This window comes from Rhinichthys klamathensis, unplaced genomic scaffold, assembly GCF_029890125.1.
Source record: "Rhinichthys klamathensis goyatoka isolate OS25496 unplaced genomic scaffold, OSU_Roscu_1.1 h1tg000176l_1, whole genome shotgun sequence".
Lineage (NCBI taxonomy): Eukaryota > Metazoa > Chordata > Actinopteri > Cypriniformes > Leuciscidae > Rhinichthys > Rhinichthys klamathensis.
The window spans coordinates 10,359,151-10,387,110 of NW_026606705.1; the positions used below are offsets into that span (position 1 = coordinate 10,359,151).

The 27,960-nt window shown below is 37.5% G+C and overlaps 1 protein-coding gene across 1 annotated transcript; it reads left to right on the top strand.

The window, feature by feature from the left end:
- The first annotated feature begins 3,349 nt into the window (after positions 1–3,349).
- On the top strand, positions 3,350–26,434 carry LOC130092367 (mucin-2-like). Its single transcript, XM_056260209.1, has 43 exons — positions 3,350–3,443; positions 3,567–3,596; positions 3,800–4,025; positions 4,627–4,756; positions 4,908–4,971; positions 5,059–5,141; positions 5,921–6,110; positions 6,219–6,338; positions 6,542–6,662; positions 8,927–9,062; positions 9,149–9,226; positions 9,336–9,405; positions 9,535–9,666; positions 9,796–9,939; positions 10,020–10,114; positions 10,206–10,338; positions 12,280–12,523; positions 12,610–12,650; positions 12,932–13,020; positions 13,141–13,295; positions 13,532–13,670; positions 13,949–14,047; positions 14,164–14,358; positions 14,571–14,813; positions 15,048–15,204; positions 15,323–15,433; positions 15,698–15,839; positions 15,942–18,155; positions 18,337–18,476; positions 18,700–18,909; positions 19,063–19,298; positions 19,870–20,056; positions 20,310–20,526; positions 20,706–20,884; positions 22,425–22,494; positions 22,734–22,843; positions 23,397–23,428; positions 23,536–23,686; positions 23,824–23,861; positions 24,009–24,116; positions 24,235–24,274; positions 25,194–25,302; positions 26,117–26,434. The coding sequence occupies exons 1-43, from the start codon at positions 3,395–3,397 to the stop codon at positions 26,277–26,279; spliced, it is 7,620 nt and encodes a 2,539-aa protein (XP_056116184.1). The 5' UTR covers positions 3,350–3,394; the 3' UTR covers positions 26,280–26,434.
- Positions 26,435–27,960: the final 1,526 nt, after the last annotated feature.

The window sequence follows — 27,960 nt, forward strand, 5'->3', positions numbered from 1 at the left end:
TTCTTTCTGATCACTTGAGTTTTGCCACAGACTTGTCCCATTGTCTAGAACGCAACTGACGTCTAGAACATCTCCATACTTGAAAAAACGTGGAAAATACTTTTGAACCTATTTTTTTACAGTCTATGTTTTGAACACGAAATGACTAAATATTTATGTACATATTTACAGCGGGTCTATTCGCACGGGATTAGTATTACCTGAGGTAATTTTTACGGACCTTTTTACTGAAGGTAAAAGTCGCCGTAATATTTACTGACATTGTCCGTATTGATTACTGAGATGGCACATTCGGACGGGACTAAAATCACAGAGAAGCTTTGGTAATTATTACTCCACCTCTCTGTTGTTAAACTAGTCCCGTCCGAATAGGGCGTAAAAGTGTAAAAATACTTCCTTCGATGGAAGCATTCCAGGGTACAAAGGTATCAAGGCACGTCTGAATCCACTGTTAGCTTCACTTCCTGTCTACTGAAATACCTTCATCTGATCGATTTCTGAAGGCAGCATTGATGTATCCTTCTCTGCCTTTGATTTCCCACAATACAGTGCGTTCAATTCTGACAGTTGAGCTAAAAAAAATTAAGCAATGCAGTCGGTACCGGATACAGAATTGATTAGTTCATCTTCTGAGTCTTCGAGTTCGAGTCATTCGTTCATCACGTGACAAAAGAAAGAAAGACTCTGAAGAATCAGACCCGAGACTCAAGAGGTGAAGTAATCATTTATCTTTCCGGTACCGACAGCATGGCCTCTATGGGACTGACAGGAAGAACGAAAGACTCAGACCCGAAGGTAGTCCCGAGTCATATTAAAGATTCGTTTCAAAATGAACGACATGAAAAGAAAACAGAAGAATCTCCCAAAATTTTGCTTCTAATCTTGCTGACAAATGTTCGTTGTTTCATCGTTTTTCGTTATCATTGTTCAGCAGTTTTCCACCAGAAGCCTTTAGTGAGTGTTCAGTAATTCTACCCTTCATGTTTTCAAACAGTCACCTAGGTTACCGACTTCTCCCGATAAGAGTGCTATTCTGGGATGAGTATGTCCATGAGTAGTGGTTATTTAGATTATAGGAATTGATCATAGGTAAATCAGCACGATTTCACTGAGAACACGGATAGGCTTGGACACTCGAGTTGATGAAGTGATTGTTGATGATTATTCTGAAAAACGAGTCATTTAATCTCTAATGGGCATGAAAACATTACTTTTTGCATTTGGATTCAGTTTTGCGGGTTGATTTTTTTGGAGACCTTCTTAATCTCTATCTCTGTTTACCATAAGAGTACAAAATAAGTGTGATAGACTGAACGTACAACAACGCCAGACAAACAGACATACTGCCACCTGCTGGACAGAATAGACCTTGTAAATGGCACGTATAGGCTAAAACTTGCCCTCAATTGTGGATTATTGTGAGGCAACATTTTTTACAGGTTTAGCAGTTGCTTTAGTGTTCAATGGTAGTTTACATAATATAGGTAGGTTTTTTTTTTTTCAAGAATAAAGGGAAAAAATCATGGGTAGCACTTTATTTTACAGTCCTGTTCCCCATAGCCTACACACGTACTTATTATAGTAATAACAATAACTGGGTAATAAGGTACTAACCCTGAACCTACCCCTAAACCTAACTTTAACCCATGTAGTTACCTTTAATTACCCAGTACTTTCTTTGGTAAGTACACTGTAAGTACACGTAAGTGCACGTACTGTAAAATAAAGTTCAACCAAATTATGTAAAGTTATATATTGCAGATTATTTGAATGGTCACCATTTATTCACAGTTTCACAACTTAATAAAAATTGGTGTAGGACTTTGAAGAAATTGCTAAATTCCACAAATGATTTACAAAGAGACAGCAAGCAACACTGAATTAAACATGAAATAAGAAGAAAGGCTGAAATAGTATTTTTGTATTTCAGTAATCGATAACACTTTACAATAAGGTCTCATTTATTAATATTAGTTAACGAACTAAGAAAGAGTAATACATCTACGGCATTTAATAATGTTAGTTAATGTTAGTATCAACATTTACTAATACATTCTTAAAATCACAAGTTATTTGTGTTAACATTAGTTAATGCACTGTGAAGTTACATGACAAACAATGAACAGTTATATTTTTATTATTAACTAATGTTAACAAAGATGAATAAATACTGTAACAAATGTATTGCTCATTGTTAGTTCATGCTAGTTAATACATTAACTAATGTTAACAAATGAAATCTTATTGTAAAGTGTTACCCAGTATTTGTTTTATTTACAGCTTCGAAAAATCCTTTTCTTTTACATTGCATATGCTACTAATTAAACAAGACTCAAGAAAATGTAGTTTAGTTGAAAACTAAAATAAAATAAAATAAACCCATTCATTTAATAGTGCCATGGTGAATGCTGTTTTGAAGACTTCTAAAGGATATCCTTAACCAGCTTTATTTGTTTTAGCTAATATTTATCTAATATCTAATTAACTGTCACAATTTAATAGTCATGTTGCCATAAGGATCTTCTCTGGTTCTTGGCATGAATTTGTCTGTTTTATCCTGGAGCAGAAGGATGTAATAATTTACCTATTCATGGGGGGGAAGAAAGAAAGAAATGAAAAGAGAATCAAGTAAATTGATTGTAAGATTGGTAACAGGGCATAAATGATGCACAAGATCACAATGCAAACATTGTTTTTGTTTTCTTGAATCATTTTGAGGATGGTAAGAAAGTAAATGCATAGGTTTTTCATTGGCATCGAAGAAGCTTTAACATCCAATGCACAAAAGGTTCTTTATAGTGGAAAAGGGTTCTAATAGATGATCTAACTGAGAAAAAGAAAAATGGTTATTTTAAGAACTGGTCACTGAAAGGTTCTTCAAGGAACCAAAAATGCTTCTTGCACGTAATCGCTGCAAAAAAAACCAAAAAACTTTTGGAATGTTTTGGATTAGAGTTGCGTATGTTCTTTAAATGCACATTTGAAGAAACAAAAAGATTAGCGTTTTCCGTGATGAGTGAGTTATGGGATCTTATTCACATAGTTCCTGTAATCAAATCCACCAGTTCACAGAGCATAACCAGGAACTATGTCAAATAGAGAATGACCCATACGTGCCATTGGAGGTAAACAACAAAGCAGTGTCAAATAAAGAGATTTCCACAGTAATCTTTGGATTTTCTCTACAGTTGTCAAATAAGAGCATATAAAAAGCTCTTTGTTTGCTCTTGTGTTCCATACCCCGTTATTAGTTCATGTGAATATAGTCAATGTTTAATCTATTGGCTATTTCCTCATGCTATTCAAATTGGTGAAGTGGATCTCATCATAAAAGGGCTTCAAGACACATGTCTGTAGTCCTGATGCACCAGCGAGCAGAGGTTTATCAGATAGCATGGCTCTGCAAAAGGCAATATTTTTAGGAATAATTGTTGTATTCTCAGGTTGGTTCATTTTGATTACTTAAATGATTTATATAGTTTAATTTATTAAAAATTGACTAATGATTAATCTAGTTAATTGGAAAAAAAAAAGGAATTTAAACTTTTTTCTGATTTTATTCGCAGGCCACATCTACTCTGGGTTTGCAGCTCAAAGTAAGAAAGTATTGCATTTTATCTTCTTTAATACATGCTTGGTTACATGTCCAATTATAAATGTGTTAGTATTATAAAGAGGAAAAAAAATAGACTTGGTTTTGTTATGAGACAAACCTTTTGTCACAATAAATACATACATTTTAGTAATGAACTGTTATGTCTACTTTGGTCCTATTTATTTTTGGTTTCTTTTTTTCTAGATGAGTGTAAGACGTATGGCAGCGGCGTCTTTTATACATTCAACAAAACCGCATTTCATCTGAAGTCCACATGTCCTGTAACGCTCACACGGTTCACTCATGCTGGAGTGAACTGTCATATCATCGTCCAGCGTGGACCGAACGGCCTGATGGACAGAGTGGAGATCATTGTCAATAAAATCACGACCCTCATTCACAATAACACTGTCACAGTGGAAGGCAGCAGGTTTGGCAATTTATGACTCACATTTTTGACCTAAATTTAGATTATTTCTGTATTTGTATAAAACTACTTGTAATTGTCTTGTAATTTCTTGTATTTATGATTTTATGACATTAAAAGCTGCTGTGTGTGCTATTTAATATTGGTTTCACCTCATGTTATAAATCATATATCAATAATTCGATTTTAATTTAGCAAATCAAATATTTGACTACCGAAATTACAGATTTTCCCGAATTGGGTTTTTGCTAGAATATATAAAAGCTTGACATGAAATGAATCAAAAACATATTTCAATGTTTTATTTATACTATATCATGCAAGATACCATTTTGGAGCCATATGGGCCACATTTCTAGAAGTATTTCTTGATTCAAATATTTTTGTTAGTATAACTGTAAAAAAAATATGATAAATAAGTTATGAGAACGTGTTTTTACATTTATACAAAATTCAACTCATTTTTTTAAAGTCAGTTTAATGTAATTTAAGTTGAGATGACTTGAACTTCCAAGTTGATTGTACTTTAAAACATTTAAATGCAGCTGCTTTTTTTTTTTTACGGCACACATAAAATATCAAAAATGTGTTGATCTTTTCGCAGAATTCCCCTTCCATACGACCACACCTATCAGTATGTGTTTCATTATGGAATCTATACCAGGCTCCAAAGCAAAGTTTTGCCTTTGTCTGTCACCTGGTACAGTGTCTCTAATGGCGTCAGTTCACTCGGGGTGAGTTTCCTTTAAAGACAAAGGTCGGAAATTCTTTAAAATATTAACATAATTTAACCAAAAATATGTGATTGTTGCATTATAGCGACTCTATAAGGCAACTCTGACCTTACTATATTTTATATGTAATCTTTGAGCAAATCTTTTATAGGTGCAACTGGACCAGGTTTTAGTGGAGGGTGTGAGTGGACTTTGTGGGCACCAGAACAGCTCAGGTTAGTGTGCTCAATGGGTATGCTCTGTTTAAATAACGAGTGTCAAGATATAATAGTAGAATAATTTTTATGGTGTTTTGTTCATAGAAACTATGCAGCAGCTGATATCTGCCAGTGTTCTCTCTGATGGGCAATGCCTGACACAAGACTCTGTTATACGGGAAAACAAAGTGAGTTTCTGTTTCAAATATGTACAGTAAACTGATAAAACTAACATGAAATTTGAGGTTAAAAAAGCTGGTAAAGTTGCCAGCACTTTACCATAAAAATACTGTAGCAACAGAACTGAACTGGACTTAAATTTACCATAATAAAGTAAGGGGACATTTACCGTAGCATTGTTTTACTTAATTACTGATTACTTACAAATTATAGTCCGTTACTGAATACAAATGACATGATACAAATTGTCGTTAGTGATGTAATCTGTTACATTGCGCATTTTAGGTCATGTAATCTGACTACTTGTTGCTTACTTTTAGATTACTTTTCACCTAACTGGTTTAAACCATTGATTTGAATAGTATAATCTTGTACCATATTGATGAAAAATATAAAGAGAAAGAAAAATTGCATTTTAAATTGGCATTTTTTTGCCATTTTGTGAATATTAAGTAATTATGTAATCAATAAAAAAGTTACTGTATTCTGATTATGAGTATTTTAAAATGTTATATAATCTAATTACAAGTATTTAAAAAAAAAAAATCTGATTACGTAATCCAGATTACATATAATCAGCTGCTACCCAGAACTGTTTACGGTGTTGTGCTTTCTATGAAGCCTGTACTTAAAACGAATTATAAAGTTATCCTTTATAATTATGCATTGTTTTATGGTTTATATTTGTGAAATATGCAAAGGATTACATGATGTACCCTATTATAAGCTATAAACTACTTTAAAATGCATTGATTGTCTACTAACCATATCTGTATTTTTTGTTTAGGTTTGTGATGTTTTGTCCCATGCTTACGAATGTCTCGGCAAAAAATATAAAAGCTACATGGATCTATGTAAAAAACATATGAATGGCTTGTGGCATCAGGAAGCAAATTGCTCCTATTTTAAAGAGATCTCGCTTATGTGTGGGAGCTCCAATCAATTTTGGAAACAATGGAGATCAAAAACCAACTGCTGTAAGAACCACAGTTTATAACAACTTAATGAGAAATGTTATCATATTCATTTTTGTTTACATTTTTTTTAACTATGTTTGAAATAGTAAGAATTTATCTTGTTTGCAGCCAAACCTCTTTGTCCTGGAGACCTATACTATGAGGAGATGGGTCCCGCTTTCCCCCCAACCTGCAGCAACCCACAGAATTACACCACAGGATTTACTAGCACCTGCCTGCCTGCTGGAGGTTGGTCCTTGATTAGCATTAAAAAAAGGAAATGTGTTTTCAACAGATATTTTATTTTAATTTAATTCATACCTTAAGTATTTAACTTAAATCAATGATCCCTCAAATAACCGGTCACTTTTCAGAAGATGCAAAAATCTAGTTTTAATTATAATATCCATTTTAATATAATTTGCAACATTTTTCTTCTCGCGCAATTTCAGGAAAGGTCTTGAATGATCATGCTGATGGTTACCATTCCATAAATGTGGAAGAATGTCCATGTGTACATGCAAAGAAAACGTATGCTCCAGGACAGGAACGCAGAACAAAGTGCCAGACTTGGTGAGAACTATATATTTTTTCTCAATAGCTTCCTCCTCCAATTCTGGACAGCTAATGATTTGGCAACAAGATTTTAGATCATTTTGGTTGTATAAAATCTATTTATATTATTGATGAAATAGATAATAGAGTTTATTAAACAAAACAAAGATGATAATCCAAAAACAGAAACATAGGAGAAATAAAAGGTGCAAACTAAAGTAACACCATAATAAAATACAGGACAATCGGCTAACTGAAACTGAGGGCTGAAATATGCAGAGCTAACAAGGAAACTAGATGGGACACAGGTGAATAGAATCAATAACTAGGGAGACCAAATCAGTAACTATGACAACAAACTAAGGCAGGAACAAAGGGCACAGGAACAGAAACACAGAGAAACAATGAAAAAGAAACTAAAAGTCCATAAAACAGAACATAGACCAGACTTCATTCCCCCCTTCCGGGAGTGGTGGTGGGTTGAGGTCAATTGGGGAAGGAAGAGTTCATGGGGGAATGGGAGGAATAGTCTAAGGGTGAGTCGGGGGAGGGAGGAGCCATGGAGGAGATGATGGAGGGAGGAAATAGCTGACAACCCAGAGTATACGACCACCAGCAGTGGAGCCAAGAGAGCAAGAGACCCAGGTGGGGCAGAGGAAAAACAGAGACCGGATGTCACCATAAATCCTAAAGGCCAAGGTGGAGCCGTGGTGATGAGCGGCAGAGGCGGAGCCAGGGTGCCAGAGGACTGATGCAGAACCAGTGGAACCGGGGACCAAGGTGGAGCCGGAGGGGAGGCGGAGCCCAACAAAGCTGAAGGGGTAGAGGGACATTTTGCATCCAAAGGACTGGAAGTCCTTGCCTTAGGCAGAGCAACAATAGACCAAGGTGGAGCCGGGACAAGGAAGCCCGGTGAAGCCGTGAGGACGACGGTCCCAGGTGGAGCTGATGTGGTGAGGAGCCAATTGGTCAACTGGGCATGGTGGAGTTATGGGCCAGGGCATCCACATGCAAAGGTGGAGCTGGAGACCGTAAGACCCGAGGCGGATCTGCGCAGCAGAGTGGAGCAAACAGTAGAGGAACCGCGGAACTGAAGGGAGCCAGCAGAGGTGGGATAAAGGAACTGGCTTTCATAGGTAGAGGAGGTGGGAGAGGGAAGCTAGGCGGGATTGTCAGCGATGAAGGACACTTGGAGCTGGGTGGGACCAGAGGAGACGCAGGAGACTTGGATGTTGGATGGGACCAGTGGAGGAGGAAGGGCCAGGGAACTGGTCTGGACCAGAGAGTCAATTACATTCACTTGAACTGGAGGGAACAATTCAACCTTAGGGCTGGGGTGATGAATGGGAATCAGCTCCAGGATGTCAAGCTCTACTAGCACTCCCTCTAGGATGGACATGGCTGCAGGCACTGGCTCCAGGGTCGAACTCTCCACTGACACAGGGTCCTCTGCAGGCTGAGGCTCTGGCTCTATGTTTGTGGGGGGCTTGGGGTCCGGCTCAGGGTCTGAGTTGGGCTTGGGCTCAGGCTCGGGGTCCATGGCGTGCGAGTGGCATAGATTGTCCTCCTCCACCTCACCCATGGTGAAAGAGGAAACACTCTGCAAGAGTACTAGCTCAACACAGTCCCGAAACCTCCCTCGAGGACCACAAACGGGCAGGGGAACAAGTTATTTTAAGTTATCATTAAGTCTAGTCAAAGGAAAAAGAAAGAAACGAGAGCACTGTCAGGCTAGTGAGTAAGATAGGCGAGGACCAGGTCCAAAATAATCTCTAGTGTGGTCCTCGAGGGAGAGATCATCCTGGGTGAGAAGGAGGAGGTGAACGAAAGGCAGATCCATGTTTAAACCTTTCCTTGGTCCGTCCTGTATTCTGTTACGTTCAGGGCAGGCAAGGAGCATAAAATCAGAAGCATGGGAGAAATACCGGGAACAATCTAATGCACACAACATCATAGGAAATACAGGACAATGGGCTAACTGACACTGAGGGATTAATTATAACGAGCTAACAAGGAAACTAGATGAGAGGTGACAGGAATCAATAAACAGGGGGACCAAATCAAATTAGGACAACAAATGAGAAGTGAGAACAAAGGGCACAGGAACAGTGCATAGTCCATAAAACAGAACATAAACCTGATAATAGTATTATTAATATTAAGAATATAAACAAGGTTTATTAAAAGACAGTCTTTGCAAGTCAAAAATGTGGGATTTGAATATATTCTGTAGAAAAAAAAGAAAACTGCTTGAGACATTTTTGTTGTTTTTATCCCCTCAGTACCTGCATCAGAGGCAAATGGGCATGTTCTACAAACACATGTCCAGCCAAGTGTATTATTGAGGGCCAATTCATCACTACATTTGATGGCAAACAGTATTCTGTACTTGACAGATGCACATTTGTGGCTGCAAGGGTAACTGACATGGAAAGATTTCACTAAAATATTATATTTTGAGGTTTACTGATATTAAAATGTATACTATTTGGTATGTCACCCAGGGGCTTAACTGGACATTGAACATTCAGTACTCTGTGCAAACTGTTGTCATAGAAAAGGCATATCTTAATATCAATCAGGTTTGTCTGTTTTCCTTTTTCTTTTCTTTTTTACATTTGCATAATTTTTTGTATGATATTTGATTTTAACTAAATAATTATTAATATAATGAGATTATTTTCATTCCAGGAAAGATATACCTTCTCTGCAAACAGCATACAAATGAACAATATAGAAATCAGTGACCTGTCACAGACTGGTAGGCTCTTTTGGAATTAATAAGTTTGAAATATTCATATAAAAGCTTGATGAAATCAGCAATATTAACACAAGGTTTGAAAAATGACTTTCTCCTTTATACTGTATATGTTATTGGGTTTTGTTTCAGAGTCAACCACAGTCTTTTGGCAGTCTTCAATGTTCATTCAAGTTCAGACTTCATTTGGCCTGAAAATGCAAGTTCAAATCTCTCCAGAAATTCAAATATATTTGAATTTGCCACCAACCGAAAATACCAAAGGTTTGAATAAGTCATAATTCAAACAAGCCAATCTCAAGGACCATGAAGAATTTCAGAAACATATAATTATATATAGAGTCAATCAAATTTGAAAGTTTAATTTAATTTGTTTTATTTTTATTATAATAGGTCTCTGTGGAACTTTTAATAATGACACCAGCGATGACTTCACCACTTTTAGTGGCATCATAGAAAGTTCGGCTCAGCTTTTTGCCCAGTCCTGGTCAATGGGCAGTTGTACCCCAATTACTGGATGCATCAACACTGACAATGGTAAGGATGTTTTAGCTTAACTTCTTAACAATATTAATGTTATTTTTAAAGATGACCACTTATATTCATTCCATTTGCAGAGATATTTGCTGAGAACAACTGTGACCAACTGAAAGATCCAGAAGGAGTGTTTGCTGTGTGTCACGATTATGTACCTGTTTCACCCTTTGTCGAGGTACAGATATATTCCTATCCATAAATATATTTGATGCTTTTGAAATTCATGGTTGTTTTCTTGTTATTAATCTGTGTTTGATTCTTCTCAGGCTTGTGTGAAGAGAACATGTCAGTGCTCGGCTGCATTACAGGAATGTTTGTGTGTCTCCTTTGGAAACTACGCAAAAGCCTGTGTAACTCAAGGGATCACTGTTGAGGACTGGAGATCAGAAACAAACTGCAGTGAGTGACAAGCTTTTATTCAGTGTGAAAATAATACGGTGACATTCAGGTTTGTTGTTTTTAAATGTATTTAGGTTTTCATGTCGCAAAGAGTTGTTAGTTGCCATGGTTTTTGATTTGCCCTTATGTGTCACACCTGTGTGTCTTGTCAATTGTCTTGTTTACTTCATAGTTTGTCCCTGTGTGTGTGTGTATCTATATACAGTAGCCCTCATTTTCAGTTGTTCTTGGTTTGTTCTCAACTATGTTATGTTGGTTGCTAGTCTCTTGCAGTCTATTCTGCCTCAACTCTTCAAACACTTGTTGGGAATTACTTTCCACTAGTTATGAGAGAAACAAAGCTTTCCAACTCTTTGAAACAACTCAACCAATTGCTTTGCAAAACGATTCACTGTTTAGAAGTGACACACTGGTGATGCCTGCTGGTCAAACCGTTGTAAATGCAGCGAAAACTCAGCTTAAACATACTGTCTTCAGTCTTGACCTGTCACATTAGTTTCCCTTTGGTATGTAAAGCTACTACCTGACACTAGGGGGAGGTAGTGGGCTTATTGCTCTAGGATATCTGTAAGGTAATGATAGAAGGAGTTAGATTTGTTTGGGGCTAACAGCATGGTGGGTGGTGTCTGCGTGCCTGCGTCTACTCCCAGCAAACACATTTACCTTGTGGCACCGTCTGTGGCACGTTGCATTTCTGCTATGGCAACGTCGCTGTCTACATGCTCGCAACGTTGTAACAATGTAGAATTGTAAGATGCGACAGGGCTGTAGCAACGTTGTTGCGTGAGATGTAACTTTCTGACAATTTAAAAAAAAAATGCTAGATAGGCCTATAGATATCCCCCTTTAGCATTTAATGTTTTGACATTCATTTTTAATTAGTCAGATGTTAGACAACTATATTCTTTTTAAATATTGTTTATCCTTATTATTATATAATGGGGCTATCAGTAAATTAGCCTAATTATAATCAACACCTGTAAGTGTACACTTTGAAGAGTAAAAATGACAGACGGTTACGTTAATTCAACTTTATTAAAACTGAATATGGTAATCAAATTCCACTTCCAAAAGTCATACGTTTGTGAAAAAAAGAAAATATACGAAAATACTAATTTCTTTTAAAGGGATACTCCACTTTTTTTTGGAAATAGGCTCATTTTACAACTCCCCCAGAGTTAAACTGTTGAGTTTTACCGTTTTTGAATCCATTCAGCCGATCTCCGGTTCTGGCGGTACCACTTTTAGCATAGCTTAGCATACATTATTGAAGTGGACAAGACCATTAGCATTTCTCAAAAAAAAAAAAAAAATGACCAAAGTGTTTCGATATTTTTCCTATTTAAAACTTGACTCTTATAATATAAATCTTGTGGCAATTGGTCTGGGTTTGAATACTAGACGAAGTGTTACAACACCTTTGACAAACCAAATGCAAATGCTATATTGAAAGAGTAAACTTAAATAGTATTAGCAAATCACCTAATACCATTAAATATGAAGTGTCTTTATAACATGTTATTTTATTTATGAAATTGACCTGAGATAGCCTCCACCTGACTGCAAGCCATTGAAATGTCGAAATGTTTTAAAACAGTTATGAAGTAACGAAGCCTCGTTTACTGAAATCACATGACTTTTGGCAGTTTGATACGTGCTTCAAATCACTGGTTCGAAGCAAAGGTTTCGAAGCTTCACGAAGCAGTGTTTTGAAAGCACCCATCACTACTATCCACTATTCGACCTAATAAAAAATAAAAATAAACTAACATTTTTGTGATATGTACATTTCATGTTTTGTTGATGTATCTACTAACATGATTACAAAAAGTTGTTATGGTTACATCACCATGTGAAAATAACTTTTTTTTATTATTATTATTTGTGAGCATCTATGTATGGCTAAATACCCACTCTACAAATTATCATTGTGTTTTTCAGTTCCTTCTTGCATGGGCAACCTGAGGTTTACTTACGCCACTTTGGCATGTAACCGTACATGCCGTTCCCTCTCGGGCCCTGATCCCACCTGTGAGGTGCTGGACGACCCTGTGGAGGGGTGTGGATGCACATCAGACTCTCACCTGAGCAACCAACTGAAGTGCAGTCCTCGCTCACTGTGCAACTGCCACCACCCAGGAGGCGTCGCACCTCCAGGCCCAGTGGTTATCGGTGGACGCCAATGGTAAGGATAAAAACAAGGCTCAAACAATGTCTTTGAGTACAATTTAGAGCTGAATCGGTGTATACAATGTTTGTCTTGTATTACAGCCTGTGTGAAAATGGACAACTCCATTGTCCCAAAATTTGCAGTAAGTTTTTTTTTTTTTTTTCAAGTTTTTACATTTGACAAAATACTACATTCAGGGGTTAATCCACTAAACTGCAGGTGCTATCTGCTCTGGTTTAGTACTCCATTTAGTATGTGTATTTAAATTGAAGCGGCACTGCAGAATTCCATAGTGGTTTTTAACACCGATTTTTTTACATACGGACTCTGAATCGCAAGATTACTTTCTTAGTGAACTCCACCCTTGAATTTTCAACTGCCATGATTCATTTACCTACGATTTCTATGCCTTTTTTTTTCTAGATTGCACAGTGGGAAAGATTTGTGTGGATTGTTTACAAATACCCATGAACACGGCCCATAGAACCTGTGAAAGCTTGACCAAACCCGTAGTGAGCATAAAAAATAAATAAAAAAAATCATAAAACATTATGACATCTTACCATATGCAAGTATTAAAGTGTTCATTTTTTTGCAAGAGTGGGAGTGAAATTGCTGCTTTATATTCACAGACTGATGATAACAGCTGTATTAGTGGCTGTTATTGTCCTGGGGGACTTTTTGAAGATCATTATGGTGGTTGTGTGACTCATGAAAACTGCACCTGTGAATTCAGTGGGAGGGTGTATGAAACTGGGCAGAGTGTGGAGACAAACTGTAAAATATGGTAAGAGCCTTGTCTTCTAGGTTCACACATTTTAAAGGAATGATTCTTCTAAACCCATATGGTTTTGCTTTTGTAGTACAAACAAGTAGATATTTTGCAGAATGCTAAAGCTGTTTTCCCCCCAGACTGGGAACGTTAATGAATAGAGATTAAGCACAAAATTGAAATATCCTGCCCAATAAAATTACAATGAAGTAAAAAATTGTTGGTGAATGCTGTGATTTCGTGTCTCACAGCACATGTAGAGGTGGTGAGTGGTCTTGTATTGATGAGGCATGTTCAGGAGTATGTGAGGTTTTCGGGAATGGGCAATACCACACTTTTGACTCCAAATGGTACAAATTCGATGGCCACTGTCAGTACACCCTAGTGAAGGTGAGTGTTTGCCATGTGATAAATTACCCTTTGGGGGTGAGTTCGATACATACTGTAATACACACAGTAAGAGTAATTTTAATGTTGGCAGAAGTTTCTTTAGTCAAACAGCTACTAAATCAATAAAATGAAACAATGACAGTCAAATATGAATAAAAAACAACCAATGCTCAACTGATTGAATATCGCTCAACATATTCCTGACTTTTAATTAGCGTACTAGTAAAATTCTCAAACACATGTCAAACATTTTCAACCTCTAATATTTCTTGTAAAAGGACGCAGGTTCAAGTGGACAGTTTGCAATTAAATCTGAGAGCGTTCCTTGCTGTGACGAGTCTTTGACGTGTTCCCGCGCCATCTCAGTGGAGCTCCTGGTATATGATCTTCTGTGAATATAAATTGTTGTTGGATGTTCTCAATATTTCAACTTTCTATCAAGTAAAAATTGTACTGCATAATGATGAAATTGTGGTTGTTCAATGTTTGACAGGGTACAGTAACTCTGATGTTGAGCGATATGAAGGTAACTGAGAGATTTCAGGCAGGGAATGCATTGCTGGCAGAGCCCCTTTATTCCATCCACACTGTGGGCCTCTACATCATCATCACAGCTCCCAGACTGGGCATCACTGTAATCTGGGACAAACACACCAGGGTCACCATCCAACTAGAGTCCCAGTGGAGAGTAAGGAATCACATTTAATAATGTCTAAGTTTTAAATTCAATCCTTATTCCATTGTGACTTATCAGGGGTGAGTTTCCCGTACAGTTATTGGTGTACTCCTGTGGGCTTTATACGCGATTCATTCAGTCAGCAGCTTTAAGCAGACTTTGCTGGATCAAATGTACTGAGTGGTAAAGACATGCAATATTGTCTTTTGACTGTGGAACATTAGGGCCGAGTGTTGGGACTCTGTGGGAACTTTGATGGAAAGGTGACAAATGACCTTTTGACGAGCAGCTCCTCCGAAGTTTTCAGTGTTCTGGACTTTGGGAATAGTTGGAAGAGAGCAGATCCGCCATGCTCTGATGTGACCCATGAAATATTTCCCTGTGAACGTCACTCCTACTGTGCAGCCTGGGCTCAGCGGCGATGTATGATCCTGATATCGGACACCTTTAAAGATTGCCATCTAAAGGTACCTTGCAGTGACGTTAGTCAACTAAATGTCGTTTCTGATGTTTGTTGCTTGAAATCTTGGTTCATTAACAACAAATCACTGTTTGTATATCAACCAATTACGACCTTTTTGTTCAAGTTCATCAAACGGTTTCTGGGTTTGATTGTTGGTTCAGGTACACAATGTACTCGTAACAGATTTTTTCCCATGAGGAAATCAGACAGTAATTGTTGCGTTTCTTATGACTACTAGGTGGATCCAGAGCCTTATTACCAGGCCTGTGTTTTGGAGTCCTGTTCTTGTGAGTTTGAAGGAAAGTTTCTCGGTTTCTGTACTGCTGTCTCAGCTTACGCAGAGGCATGCAGTGCAAAGGACGTTTGCATCAACTGGAGATCCCCAGATTTGTGTCGTATGTATTGTATTCTTTTGTATTTAAGAATTTCCCAGAATGAACATTTCCTGGTAAAGACATACCTGGGTAATTATTGAGTTAGTCAAGTGTTTACAGTGTTTGTTCATCTCCACAGCGGTGTATTGTGACTATTACAATGACGTGGGCATAAGCACCTGGCATTACGATCCCTGTGGCCAGGTTAAGACCTGTGGCACTAATAAACACTTTACAAGAAAACTTGAAGGTATTTTTTTCCCCCTTTCCTGTTCCTGCTTCTTGATCTAGCTGTTGAACTGCAGCAATGCATCCCCAGACAGCAACATAGTGTCGGCCCAAATCCGGCCCACATCTGGTACGCGTTGAATCCACAAGAACCAGATGTGGCCTGGATCTGGGCCGACACTATGTTGCTGTCTGGGTCAGTACTGCTTGAAATTAGAAATGTGAAAACAGTTTAAATGTCCCGAATGTCTTTTGGTTTTCATAAAGCACTGCATGAAACTTTCAGGTTGCTATCCAAGATGCCCTGAGGAGACCCCATATTATGATGAAAACATAGGTAAATGTACCACTTTGGACAACTGCACTTGTAACATCATGAACAGAGTGTTGTCACCTCCTGATGAAATCTGCACTCCCTATAAATGCTGGTAAGCCATTTTGTAGACTCTTGTTGTAATGCTGGATAGACATTTTAGATCAAAGAACTATACACATACCGTTCAGATCCATTATAGTTTTTTTTTTCTTAGTAAATGCTTTGATGGACAAATCGTCTGCATTTCAACAACTACGACTACAACTACGACTACAATTTCTTACACATCAACCGCTCAGCCATCTACAACTGCAATGACCCACACAACCACAACACAACCACCAACAACTCAAAGCACAACAAAATACACAACACAATCACCAACAACTGCGAAAACAACCAAACACACAATGCAAACATCAACAACTGAGAGGACAACAGAATCATATACAACTCCAATTACAGAAACAACTAGAAGTCAACTACCAACAGCTGTGAGCACAACGGAATACACAACCACAACACAACCATCAACAACTGAGAGCACATCACAACCATATACAACTCCAGTAGAAAAAACAACCACAACACAGCTACCACCAAATGAGAGCACAACAGAATACACAACCACAACACATCCATCAACAACTGAGAGCACAACAGAATCATATACAACTCCAGTAGAAGAAACAACAACACAGCAGCCAACTTCACAAAGCACAACAGAATACACAACACAAATCCCAACAACTGAGAGCACAACAGAATCATATACAACTCCAGTAAAAGAAACAACAACACATCTGCCAACTTCACAAAGCACAACAGAATACACAACACAACTACCAACAACTGAGAGCACAACAGAATCATATACAACTCCAGTGGAAGAAACAACAACACAGGAGCCAACTTCACAAAGCACAACAGAATACACAACACAAATCCCAACAACTGAGAGCACAACAGAATCATATACAACTCCAGTAAAAGAAACAACAACACATCTGCCAACTTCACAAAGCACAACAGAATACACAACACAACTACCAACAACTGAGAGCACAACAGAATCATATACAACTCCAATGGAAGGAACAACAACACAGCCGCCAACTTCAGAATACACAACAGAATACACAACACAACTACCAACAACTGAGAGCACAACAGATTCATATACAACTTCAATGGAAGGAACAACAACACAGCCGCCAACTTCAGAATACACAACAGAATACACAACACACCTACCAACAACTGAGAGCACAACAGAATCATATACTACTCCAATGGAAGGAACAACAACACAGCCGCCAACTTCAGAATACACAACACAACTACCAACAACTGAGAGCACAACAGAATCATATACTACTCCAATGGAAGGAACAACAACACAGCCGCCAACTTCAGAGAGCACAACAGAATACACAACACAACTACCACCAACTGAGAGCACAACCGAATCTACAACCACAAAACAACAGTCAACAACTGAGCACATAACAGAAGCATATACAACTCCTGTGGAAGAAACAACTACAACATCACAGTCACCAACTTCACAGAGCACAACAGAATACACAACACACAAACCAACCACAAGGACGACAGAATATACAACTCCATTGGATGAAACAACAACACAGCAACCAACTTCACAGAGCACAACACAACTACCAACAACTGAGGGCACAACAGATTCATATACAACTTCAATGGAAGGAACAACAACACAGCCGCCAACTTCAGAATACACAACAGAATACACAACACACCTACCAACAACTGAGAGCACAACAGAATCATATACTACTCCAATGGAAGGAACAACAACACAGCCGCCAACTTCAGAATACACAACACAACTACCAACAACTGAGAGCACAACAGAATCATATACTACTCCAATGGAAGGAACAACAACACAGCCGCCAACTTCAGAGAGCACAACAGAATACACAACACAACTACCACCAACTGAGAGCACAACCGAATATACAACCACAAAACAACAGTCAACAACTGAGCACATAACAGAAGCATATACAACTCCTGTGGAAGAAACAACTACAACATCACAGTCACCAACTTCACAGAGCACAACAGAATACACAACACACAAACCAACCACAAGGACGACAGAATATACAACTCCATTGGATGAAACAACAACACAGCAACCAACTTCACAGAGCACAACACAACTACCAACAACTGAGGGCACAACAGAATCACATACAACTTTAGTGGAAGACACAACCACAACACAACGACCAACAACTGAGAGCACAACAGAATATAAAACCACAACACGACCACTAACACGTGAGAGCACTCAACCAACCGCAATACCAACAGAATACACAACTGCAACTCAGCCAACAACTGAAGCTACAACATCAGTAAAATATTCCACTCCAGTGTCAACAGTGACCACAACAGGTGTGGAAACCACTACAAATATACACTTGACTTGTGCTAGAATTACCATTTAAACAAAGTTTTCTTAATATAAAGCGAGTAATGTGATCATTAACTGAAATTTTTTTTTTAAACTGCAATGCAAATGTATATTGTGACTTTTTTTCTCTCATTCCCACTAGATTTTATAATAGTCACTGGCTCTGCTATCACAACTCCAAATTCAACCTCATATCAAGTACACAATACGACTATAAATCCGACAACGATGACCCCTTCAACGGTGACCCCTTCAACTGTGAACCCTTCAACAATGACCCCTGTATCCAATACTACAATACACACAACTCCAGGTACAACTGCTACTCACAAATACAATTCTACATGATAACACAACCCCAGGGCCTACTACTGCTTAAACTACATATGGATCAATTTCTCAGATTTAAAATCCATGTGAATTACAGTATGTTCACCATACAGTCCTCAAACTCGTTACATGTGTTGATTAGAGTGATCTTATTTTTATGTCATTTTTGAACCAGTGTGCGAGTGCAATGATGTGATGCGAAATCAAAGCTGGTCATGTGGAGAAACTTGGAGAGAGGATTGTGCTGATAAAGACTGTAAGGCTGGAGTGATTGAGGTAAAATCCATAACCTGCCCAACACCCAAAACCAGGACGGATTGCCCTAGCGACAAGATGTCTTTGGTTAAAGATAAAGAGACTTGCTGTGAGAGCTTTAAGTGTGACTGTAAGTAAACCAACCTGCCATATAAACATAGACTCATCCAGTTGGATTTGTTAGTGGTGGGGCTATTTTTTTGTCCAGTCAATAGAAAACAATAAGGGTGACTTTTACGAATTTTACCAATCGTAATTGTATTTTTCCCGTTTCCTTTTTCAGGCCAGTGTCAGATTTATGGAGACCCTCACTACATTTCCTTCCAGGGCATTGCATTTGACTTCATGGACAACTGCACCTACACTCTAGTGGAGGAGAAAAAACCTCAACACAGATTAAGCATAACTGTAGACAACTACTACTGTATCGAGGAAATTGATAATTCCTGTTCTAGGGGCATCACATTAAAGTACTGGAATGACACTGTCACACTTATGGTAACAGCGGAGTCAGTGGAGGTAGGTTCATAATAATAACAACGTGATTCTTCTAATGTTCTAATGTATCAGTCTCCCAGAGCCATACATTTGAATCTAGGTATAATGTGTGGTCCACATTTCACCTTACTCTAGCCAAGAATACGAAAAGGACAGTTTTAAAAAAAGTAAAGTGAAGATTTTAAAATGTGATTCCACAAAGAAACTTTAACTGATCTAGCCAGTCCTCATGAACACTCATTTTGAATACATTAGGCAATTGTAATAGGCCGTAAATGTTTCTTTGTTTCTGGTGGACTAAGTTTGGAAACCATCGTTCAGAAATTGTAATTGCTAAATGCAACAGTTTTTTGTAAATAATATTTAAGCCTTCTTAATCAACAGTAGCCTATACAAATTGTGTATAGCCTAAGCTGGTCAATAAACCTTTTATTATCAATACCAAATTCACCATTATTCTTTAACTGACACATACTCAACTCAACATACTCAACTCTACAGTTCTCTGCCGCTATTTGTATTTCTGTGAATAAATGGAGATGATAGTTCACTTTAACTTGGATGATAAGCAGATTGTCTTTTTTTTCCCCAGTCTACTTTGAACCAGGAAATCATAAAGCCACCGTATGAAAATCAGGTCTTCAAGTTTGAAAGCAGTGATAGCCAGGTCTACATCTACATCAAACCTATCCGTTCCTATGTTTCTCTTTCGACATTCAACACTCTGTTAATCAACCTGGCATTAGAGCACTTCCAAAACAACACCATAGGACAGTGCGGTAAGTAATTACAATCATTTGATTGTACGATTAAAAGTAACCTAGACAGCAACGTTGAACAACAGCGTTAAATCCACATATACCAGATGTGGCCCGGATCTGGGCCGACAGTATGTTGCTGTCTGGGAATTGATACATGATGTACAATATGGTTCTTATGACAGATATCACAGATTATAGAACTAAAAATAGATATAAATAGTGTATATAATGGCTGTAACCTTGGGCAATCTTGCTCCATTTGACTTTTCAGGTGGTTGTGGTGGTCAGTCATGCATACGAAGAAATGGAGTAGTTGAAGATGACAACTGCTGTGATAAGACTGCATATGACTGGGTCGTAGAAGACCCTCTGAAACCCTACTGCAAATCGGCACCCATCAATGTTCCTTGCTTCCCTACCATACCTCCACCTCCACCCCCGCCCCAACCTCCCTGTAATCCTCCAATGTGTGACCTTCTTCACCATGAGTAAGCCACTGTATGGTATTTTAATATCAACTGAGGTCAATAAGCATAACAGTAGTGTTTCGGAAGTAAAAATCAACTTTTTTTTCTCCATAGAAAAAGGATAAACAACTTGGCCTGTTGCATTGCGACTATAATTGTGAATATAATTGGTGTTGTTAACAACTTTGGCTTTTACCCAGGGTGTTTGCAGAGTGCAGTAAAAGGATCAATCTTACGTCTGTGGTGAAGAACTGCCGGTTTGACTACTGTTCAACTAGAAGCAGTGTTGTTGCCTGTTCCTCTCTGGAATACGCAGCATCAGAGTGCAAGAGGATTGGTATTTGTGTGGACTGGAGATCCCTTACCAATGGCTCCTGTGGTAAGTGAACAGAATGAAATTATAGTTTCAGAAAGTAGTAGTACACTTATATTTCTGTACGTTTAGACACTGATACATATGATATCAACATGTCAGCATCTTAAAACCTAACCTAAGCCTTTACATATATACCACTTTAAAGATCTGCAAGTCTTTATGAGTCCTTTGAGTTTCATTGAGTATTGAATTTGTGGAATTCATAGGTGGTTTTATGGTATATTTTATAGCATTTATTGTGTTTCATTTAATTGTGGTTAAGCTTTGAAGGTAATTATTATTACAAAGAGCATTTTCCATTTAAAAGTTTTCTTGGACACTGATAAATAAGGGTCCAGTTATGCAGTGGTTCTCAACAAGGGGTAACAGGGCCCACTAGGGCCCCAAGAAGACTTCAAAATATTTGTAAAGTAAAATTCCTTGCACACTGAGTCGCAAAAATTTGCAAAACAATACAAAATGGAGTCTTCACGCAGTGAGGATGAGTCCCCACTCTTCTTAAAAAGAGAAAAAGGAAATATTGGGTCCATCCAATCCTGAGATTGCGTAGAGAAGAAACAGTTCCATCTCCTCATCAAGGAGCTGCGGGATTGTGCCGAGTGATTCAACGTTTGCATCAAGATGTTAGTGGCTCAGTTTGATGCTTCGCTAGCGATACTGGAGCCACATATTAAAAAGAAAACCAACAATTTCCGTGAACCAATTGATCCTGAACAGTTCTGGATTTTGGTGTTCGCTTGTACAATGGCTCTGAATTGTCAAAACACCTTGCTACTTGCAAATGCTTGCTACGGATGCGAAAAATGTAGAAAATTTAACCTGATCTGATTTTTTTTTTATGATGGGCGAAAGTTTCGGAGGCAGTGTGTGTAAACACAATTGACACAACATGAGGTCGTATTTATTTTTTTAACAAACGAAAATTTCAGACGAGAATTTCGGACTCGGTGAAACCGGGCCATAGTAGTCTAATATTAAACGTGATTTCTAGGCACCTTCTAGATCCAGTAAATTACCAACGACTTGAAAAGATAAGGAATTGTATTGGTTAAAAAGAGTGGAAACCCTAAAGAACTCTTAAACTGGAATTGGGCTTCTGAAATTTAATTTGCGGAAACTAGGAGTGTCAGACTTTTTAATATTTTTGTGGACAATGGTGGGCTTTGGAGTCAAAAAGGTTGAAAACCACTGCCCTTGGGATTATTGGGAGTATTAAACTCAGTCACTTGGGTTAGTGCCCTTACAAAGGGCCCCTTACTGCATACAAATCTGCTTACTCACTCTGCCCTATAGATATGCACTTTGATGATAAGCTCCATGTTTTTGAGCACGTAAGAAATCCTCTGTTTGTGTTTGCATTAGCATGTAGCCACATTCATTAGCTTAAAATTAATAAAATTAACAAAATAAAAGAATAAACCATCTGCACACTTTTGGCGTAATAGTTTCAACCCAGTATTAATCTTATTCATTAAATACAAGGGAAACAGTCCTCAATAGTCCTCAATAACAATATGCATTTGTCTGTTCCACTGCATTTTAGAGATCACGTGTCCTGAAGGAATGACGTACGATGAGTGTCGCGAGTCTCCGAATGATGTCTGTCGAGGCGGGTGAGAAAGAATTTACTTTAAATGATTCCCACAGTGCAAGCTCTGCTTCAAATTTCACCTCTCAATTAAAAGATTGAGTTTCAAGGAAACCTGCCAATTCTCCACCTTTAACTTTGTTTGTCTAGATTTTTTCATTAGTCTCTTAGAGAGTTTTTTTTTTATTCGTTATTGGTAAGGTATAGGATCGCATGTTCGTGATTTTCTATAGCCTCACGGCCATCACTCTATTGTTTCCTCAGAGTTCGTGTTCCTGCAACGTCTGTGGTTGGTCTGAGATCAGGCTGCTTTTGTCCTGATGACCACACGCTTGCAGAAGATCACAAGCAAATCTGTGTGTCTGAATGCACTAGTGAGTGACTTTCTTTACCGACACGACAGATTCAACCAAATATTTCAAAACGACTGTTATTATTTTAAAGCTCAAGATTTAAAGTAATATTGTGAATGAATTATTTTTAATCAATGAATTTATGTAAATAATACAAGCAATTCATATCCACAAATCGATTCATTGCTGATATTGATTAAAGCTTTAGAGTATTAGTAGACTGTCTTAATATCTGCTAACTCTTTATTGTGATGATCCTCTAACAGACAATCTATAAGTAACTTTGCAACTACATGTCAACTTATTCTATCCCTTACCCTACCAGTCTACTAATACTCTACTAACACTCTAGTGAGAGTTAGTAGAGATGTAGGTGCAATGTTACTTATAGTCAACTGAATGTGTTAAAGGGACCATCCAAATAAAGTGAAACAGAAAATTCCTATTAAGCTAAACTCATTTGTTATCAAAACTGACATTGGGAAAATACAATAAGAATACAATATCTGAATAAGCAGATATTCTCTAGAATGGGTCATTTATACATGAATTTCCACACATATTTATTTTTCAGAGTGTAAAGGACCATTGGGTGAGCCAATGCCGGTAAGAGATAAATTATTAATGCAACCACAAGCTTCTTTTAAACAATACATAGATGTTTATTGTGAATACTGCATAACAGTAATCCTCTGCCTGTCTGTCTGTTATAGGTAGGGGCAGTATGGGAATCAAACTGTCACATATGCACATGTAATAACCAGACTAGAACTGAAGAGTGTGTTCCCAAACCTCCCGGACCTACTCCAGTCTGCAGCGCCTTCTCCATCTTGGTTTCTGACTGCTGTGACAATCAGATCTGCGGTAATTCGGCAATCTTTGGCACCACATAGTGTAGACTGCCACTGTCGCTTGGAATACATATCTTTTTTCATTGATTATATCACGAGGTCCACTGTTGCAAAAATAGATTCGGAGTATGTTTTTTTTGCTTTTTACAGTTGAGAAGAATTGCGAATACAATGGAAGGATTTACAAGGTAAAGGAAATAGTTCACATATTTACTCACAATGGGAGTTTTGTCTGTTTTGTAAAGGTTTAGAGGCCCCTTTAAAAGACGTTTCTGTAACTCAATTTAGCACAAAACACATTTAACAAAATGTATTTAACTGTGTTTTTTCTTCAGGTGGGTGATCGGTGGACAGACCCTTTAAGTCCGTGCGAGTCTTTCAGCTGTAGTCCGACAGGAACTGAGGTTGAGAAAACCGTGTGTCCGCTGCAAACCTGTGCCGAGGTGAGAGACCATCAGTATTACAAAAGAAAATCAAGTTTGTTGCACATGTGCATGTTTTTTTCTGGTTGAATCTTCTAGAAAGCCACTGCATTATTATGTTGTTGTTGTGTGTGTCCAGGATTTACGAGTGTGGGATGAACATCATTGCTGCTATTCATGTAGGTTTACACATACGTTTCACTGTTGCTGGAACTGTACCATTCAATCAAACAATTCTTATTGGGTAACACTTTACTTGAAGGGGTGTGCATAAGACTGACATGACACCTTCATAACCATGACATGACATATGTCATGAATATGAAGTAGGGTTTATGCATGTTTATGACAACTGTCATTAAGTGTCTTTCGCTCAATAATGACATTTTGAATGCAAATATGACTTTGTTTAAGATGTCTTTGTTATGACATCTTGACATAAACCATAACCTGTCAGTGTCTTTGTCATGACAACTTGACATTAAATTAAATTAAACTGTCATGTGGTTGGTTTTGACACTGGCTGTCATCAGTCCATTATAACTGTGTCATGAATATTTTTCGTGACCTCAACTACAGTGGTACAAATTGAATTTGTCATTAAAAAGTTATAATGGCTACATGACAGCCAATGTCAAAACCAACCACCTGACAGTTTAATGTAATGTTAACCAATAAAGCTAAGTGTTTTCTTAAGTTTGATAATTAATCTGCTATGTCATGTTTATGACAGGTTGTGTTGTCTTAGTAATGTCAAGTTGTCATGACAAAGACACTGACAGGTTATGATGTATTGGTTTATGTCAAGGTGTCATTACCAAGACATCTCAAACAATGTCATATTTGCATTAAAAATGTCATAACTGAGCGAATGACACTTAATGACAGTTGTCATAAACATGCATAAAACTTCCTTCATATTCATAACATGTGTCATGTCATGATTATGAAGGTGTCATGTTAGTCTTATGCACACCCCTTCAAGTAAAGTGTTACCTATTATTTTATGCTAATTGGTCATTTAATAGACATTTTAAGGGTTTTTTTACTCATGATTTTAGTATGTTGCTGACTGTAATTTTGTTCCGTGTATCACAGGTAATGTTACATGTGCTGCCAGAGTGACAAGAATGAACCTAACAATTGCCGACTGCACACAGGAAGTCGAGCTTCCCATTTGTGATGGCCAGTGTAAGACACACAACAGGCAAGTATTTCAAAGCCTGTCTCATAAAAAATACGCTGGACGATCACGTGAAGGTCTGTTGTAGTATTCTGTGCTAAAGGTACTGATAATATGCAACTAAAAGCAAATAGCACACATCTATTAAACATTAATTATTTCCTTGACAAACAGCTTTATGGCCACTAGAGGGTATTGTCAGAACATTTGTTATTTTACAGCATTTTTTTTGAATGAATGAATGTAAAAATATTGAGCCATATTGTTCCGCTATACAGGTGTAGTTTACTATATGCACAAAACTATAGTGCAAAACAATGTGCTTAAATTATGGAACATTGGAAAATACACAGTGTAAAATTGAGGGTAAATACAAATAAATAAATAAATAAAAATCTACTTCTAATAAAAAATAATAGGGTCCAATGGGACAAAGGAAAGTGTGCTTAACTCAGGTCCCAAAGTGTATAATGTGGATACCATGATTTTTTTTTTTCATTTTACATTTATTCAGATTCTTTGATGCATAGAAAGGTCAAAGAACAACATTTATTTTAAAAAGAAGTGTTTTGTAATATGATAAATGTATTTGATGTCACGGATTAATTTAATGAGTTCTTGTTAAATAAATAAAAATCTTAAAAAAAAACTAACTATTACAGTTTCCACAAGGTGTGTATATATATATATATATATATATATATATATATTTGAAGGATTCAAACTGGCATCTCTGGAATATATGTATGTTCCAGAGATGCCGGTTGGGATCCCTCGAGAAGGACTAGTTGCACTTGATACCTGAGTTCCGATCCTTATTTGTTGTGTTTTCTTGTAGGTGGATTCAGACTAACGGGACGCTGCAGCTTGAACAGAGTCACCAGTGCTGTAAGGAGAGAGGTTATGTGATGAGAGATATAACGCTGACTTGCAGCAAAAGCTCTCTGACCCACTTCACATACAGACACGTCACAAGCTGTGAATGCAAGGCCGAAGGTTAAGTTTACTTGACATACAAATGGATGAAAACCTTAGTTAAAGTTACATGTGATTAACTTTGGTCTCTGTGTTGTTTATGCATAATTAATAATTAGCTGCTGATGTGTGGGATGATTTAGTTTCAAGCCAAACATATTTCTGTCATTTGTATTTTTGTTATGGTTTGAAATGCTCAAGGGAACCAACTTTAACCCCATTGATTGTCTAACATCTGTCTGGCAGTCTGTTCCAAAATCAAAAAATGTTTTGTCTAAATAATAACCTACTGCAATTATATGCAATATATTTCACATCGTTATCAATATCAATTCTGTTTTCTGACATGTCACATATGAATATAATGTCATGCTTATATGTATCTGTACTTTGATTTCATGACCAAATCAAACCTGTGATTGTAACCTGATATCAGGTGGCAAGGCCTCAGAGGCTTTTGTAATCCACTTTCTGGATTCATAATTCATAATATTCATTAATTAGATAATAAATTAATATGAAACTTGTTGTTTTTAGAGGGTGTTTGCTTTTACATTTCCCTGTTTTTAAACAATATATACAGGATATCTTAAATGTACTACTGTGGAATCCAAAACCAGAGCCCACTAAAGCTTCTGTACTGCATTTTTGTGAATAATATAGTTTAGTGAATAATATCGTTTTAATTATAACTAATTATATTATCAGCATACATATTTGAGTGAAAAGTGATAAAAGTTGAATTGATAGACGTACCTGGATTTCAGAAAGTTCTAGTATTTGGTATGTCTCCATTTTTATTTAAAGAGGACCTATTTTGCCCCTGTTCACAAGTTGTATTATAAGTCTCTGGTGTCCCCAGACCGTATGTGTCTGTGATGTTTCAGCTCGAAATACCCCAAAGGTAATTTATTATAGCTTGTCAAATTTACCCCTATCTGGGTGTGAGCAAAAACACGCCGTTTTTGTGTGTGTCCCTTTAAATGCAAATGAGCTTTTCAGAAGAGGGCGGAGCCTTTACAGCTCATGCTTCAGATCAGGTCTGTCTTTAGCAGAGTTAGTTTTCGTTAAAAATAAAATGAAATACTATGAAAATAGTTTCAGTTATGACTTTTTACACTTGATTTAGTCTAGTTAGTTTTCTATCAAACACAAAAAAAAATTCCGCTTGGGCGAAATCCTCCATATGCCAGCAAACCAATGAGAACGTGGGACAATGAAGACGACACATAACAACAGAGCAAAGGCGCCAACGCTGCTGTGGATCCGCTTACCCGAAACCCTCCGTTACTGTCAGATTTGAAGAATATGCCATTGTTTGGCAAATAAATAAATGACAGCGAGTTACATAGGTCATTGCCAATATTTTATCCTTTTAAGCTTTATGGTACACATCAAACAAGGGGATTTATATCATTTATAGTGTTAATAGAAATCAGCGAGTCCACGAAAGGCTTTGGTGTGCAGAGCATTCGCAGCTTATATGGACCACACCGACCTGTTCTATATGCATCTGACGTTCAGCCAACGAAGGCTTAGACTAGCATTGAACTGACCCTGAGTCTTGTGTAAAATGATTAGCGCAAATATATAACACTTGAATTCTGCACATTTAGGCTACTTCATAAATTAAGTTCAACCATGCTGTCCTCAGTGGCTCAGATATTGGGAGTCTATGAAGACTTGGTACATCCAATAAAAGAACAT

Excerpts from the sequence above, each read along its gene's own strand:
- LOC130092367 (XM_056260209.1), top strand. The coding sequence starts at position 3,395 with ATGGCTCTGCAAAAGGCAATATTTTTAGGAATAATTGTTGTATTCTCA. Across the intron at positions 15,840-15,941 it reads TGCACTCCCTATAAATGCTG|TAAATGCTTTGATGGACAAA; the intron begins GTAAGCCATTTT and ends TTTTTTTCTTAG. Across the intron at positions 23,862-24,008 it reads ACAATGGAAGGATTTACAAG|GTGGGTGATCGGTGGACAGA; the intron begins GTAAAGGAAATA and ends TTTTTTCTTCAG.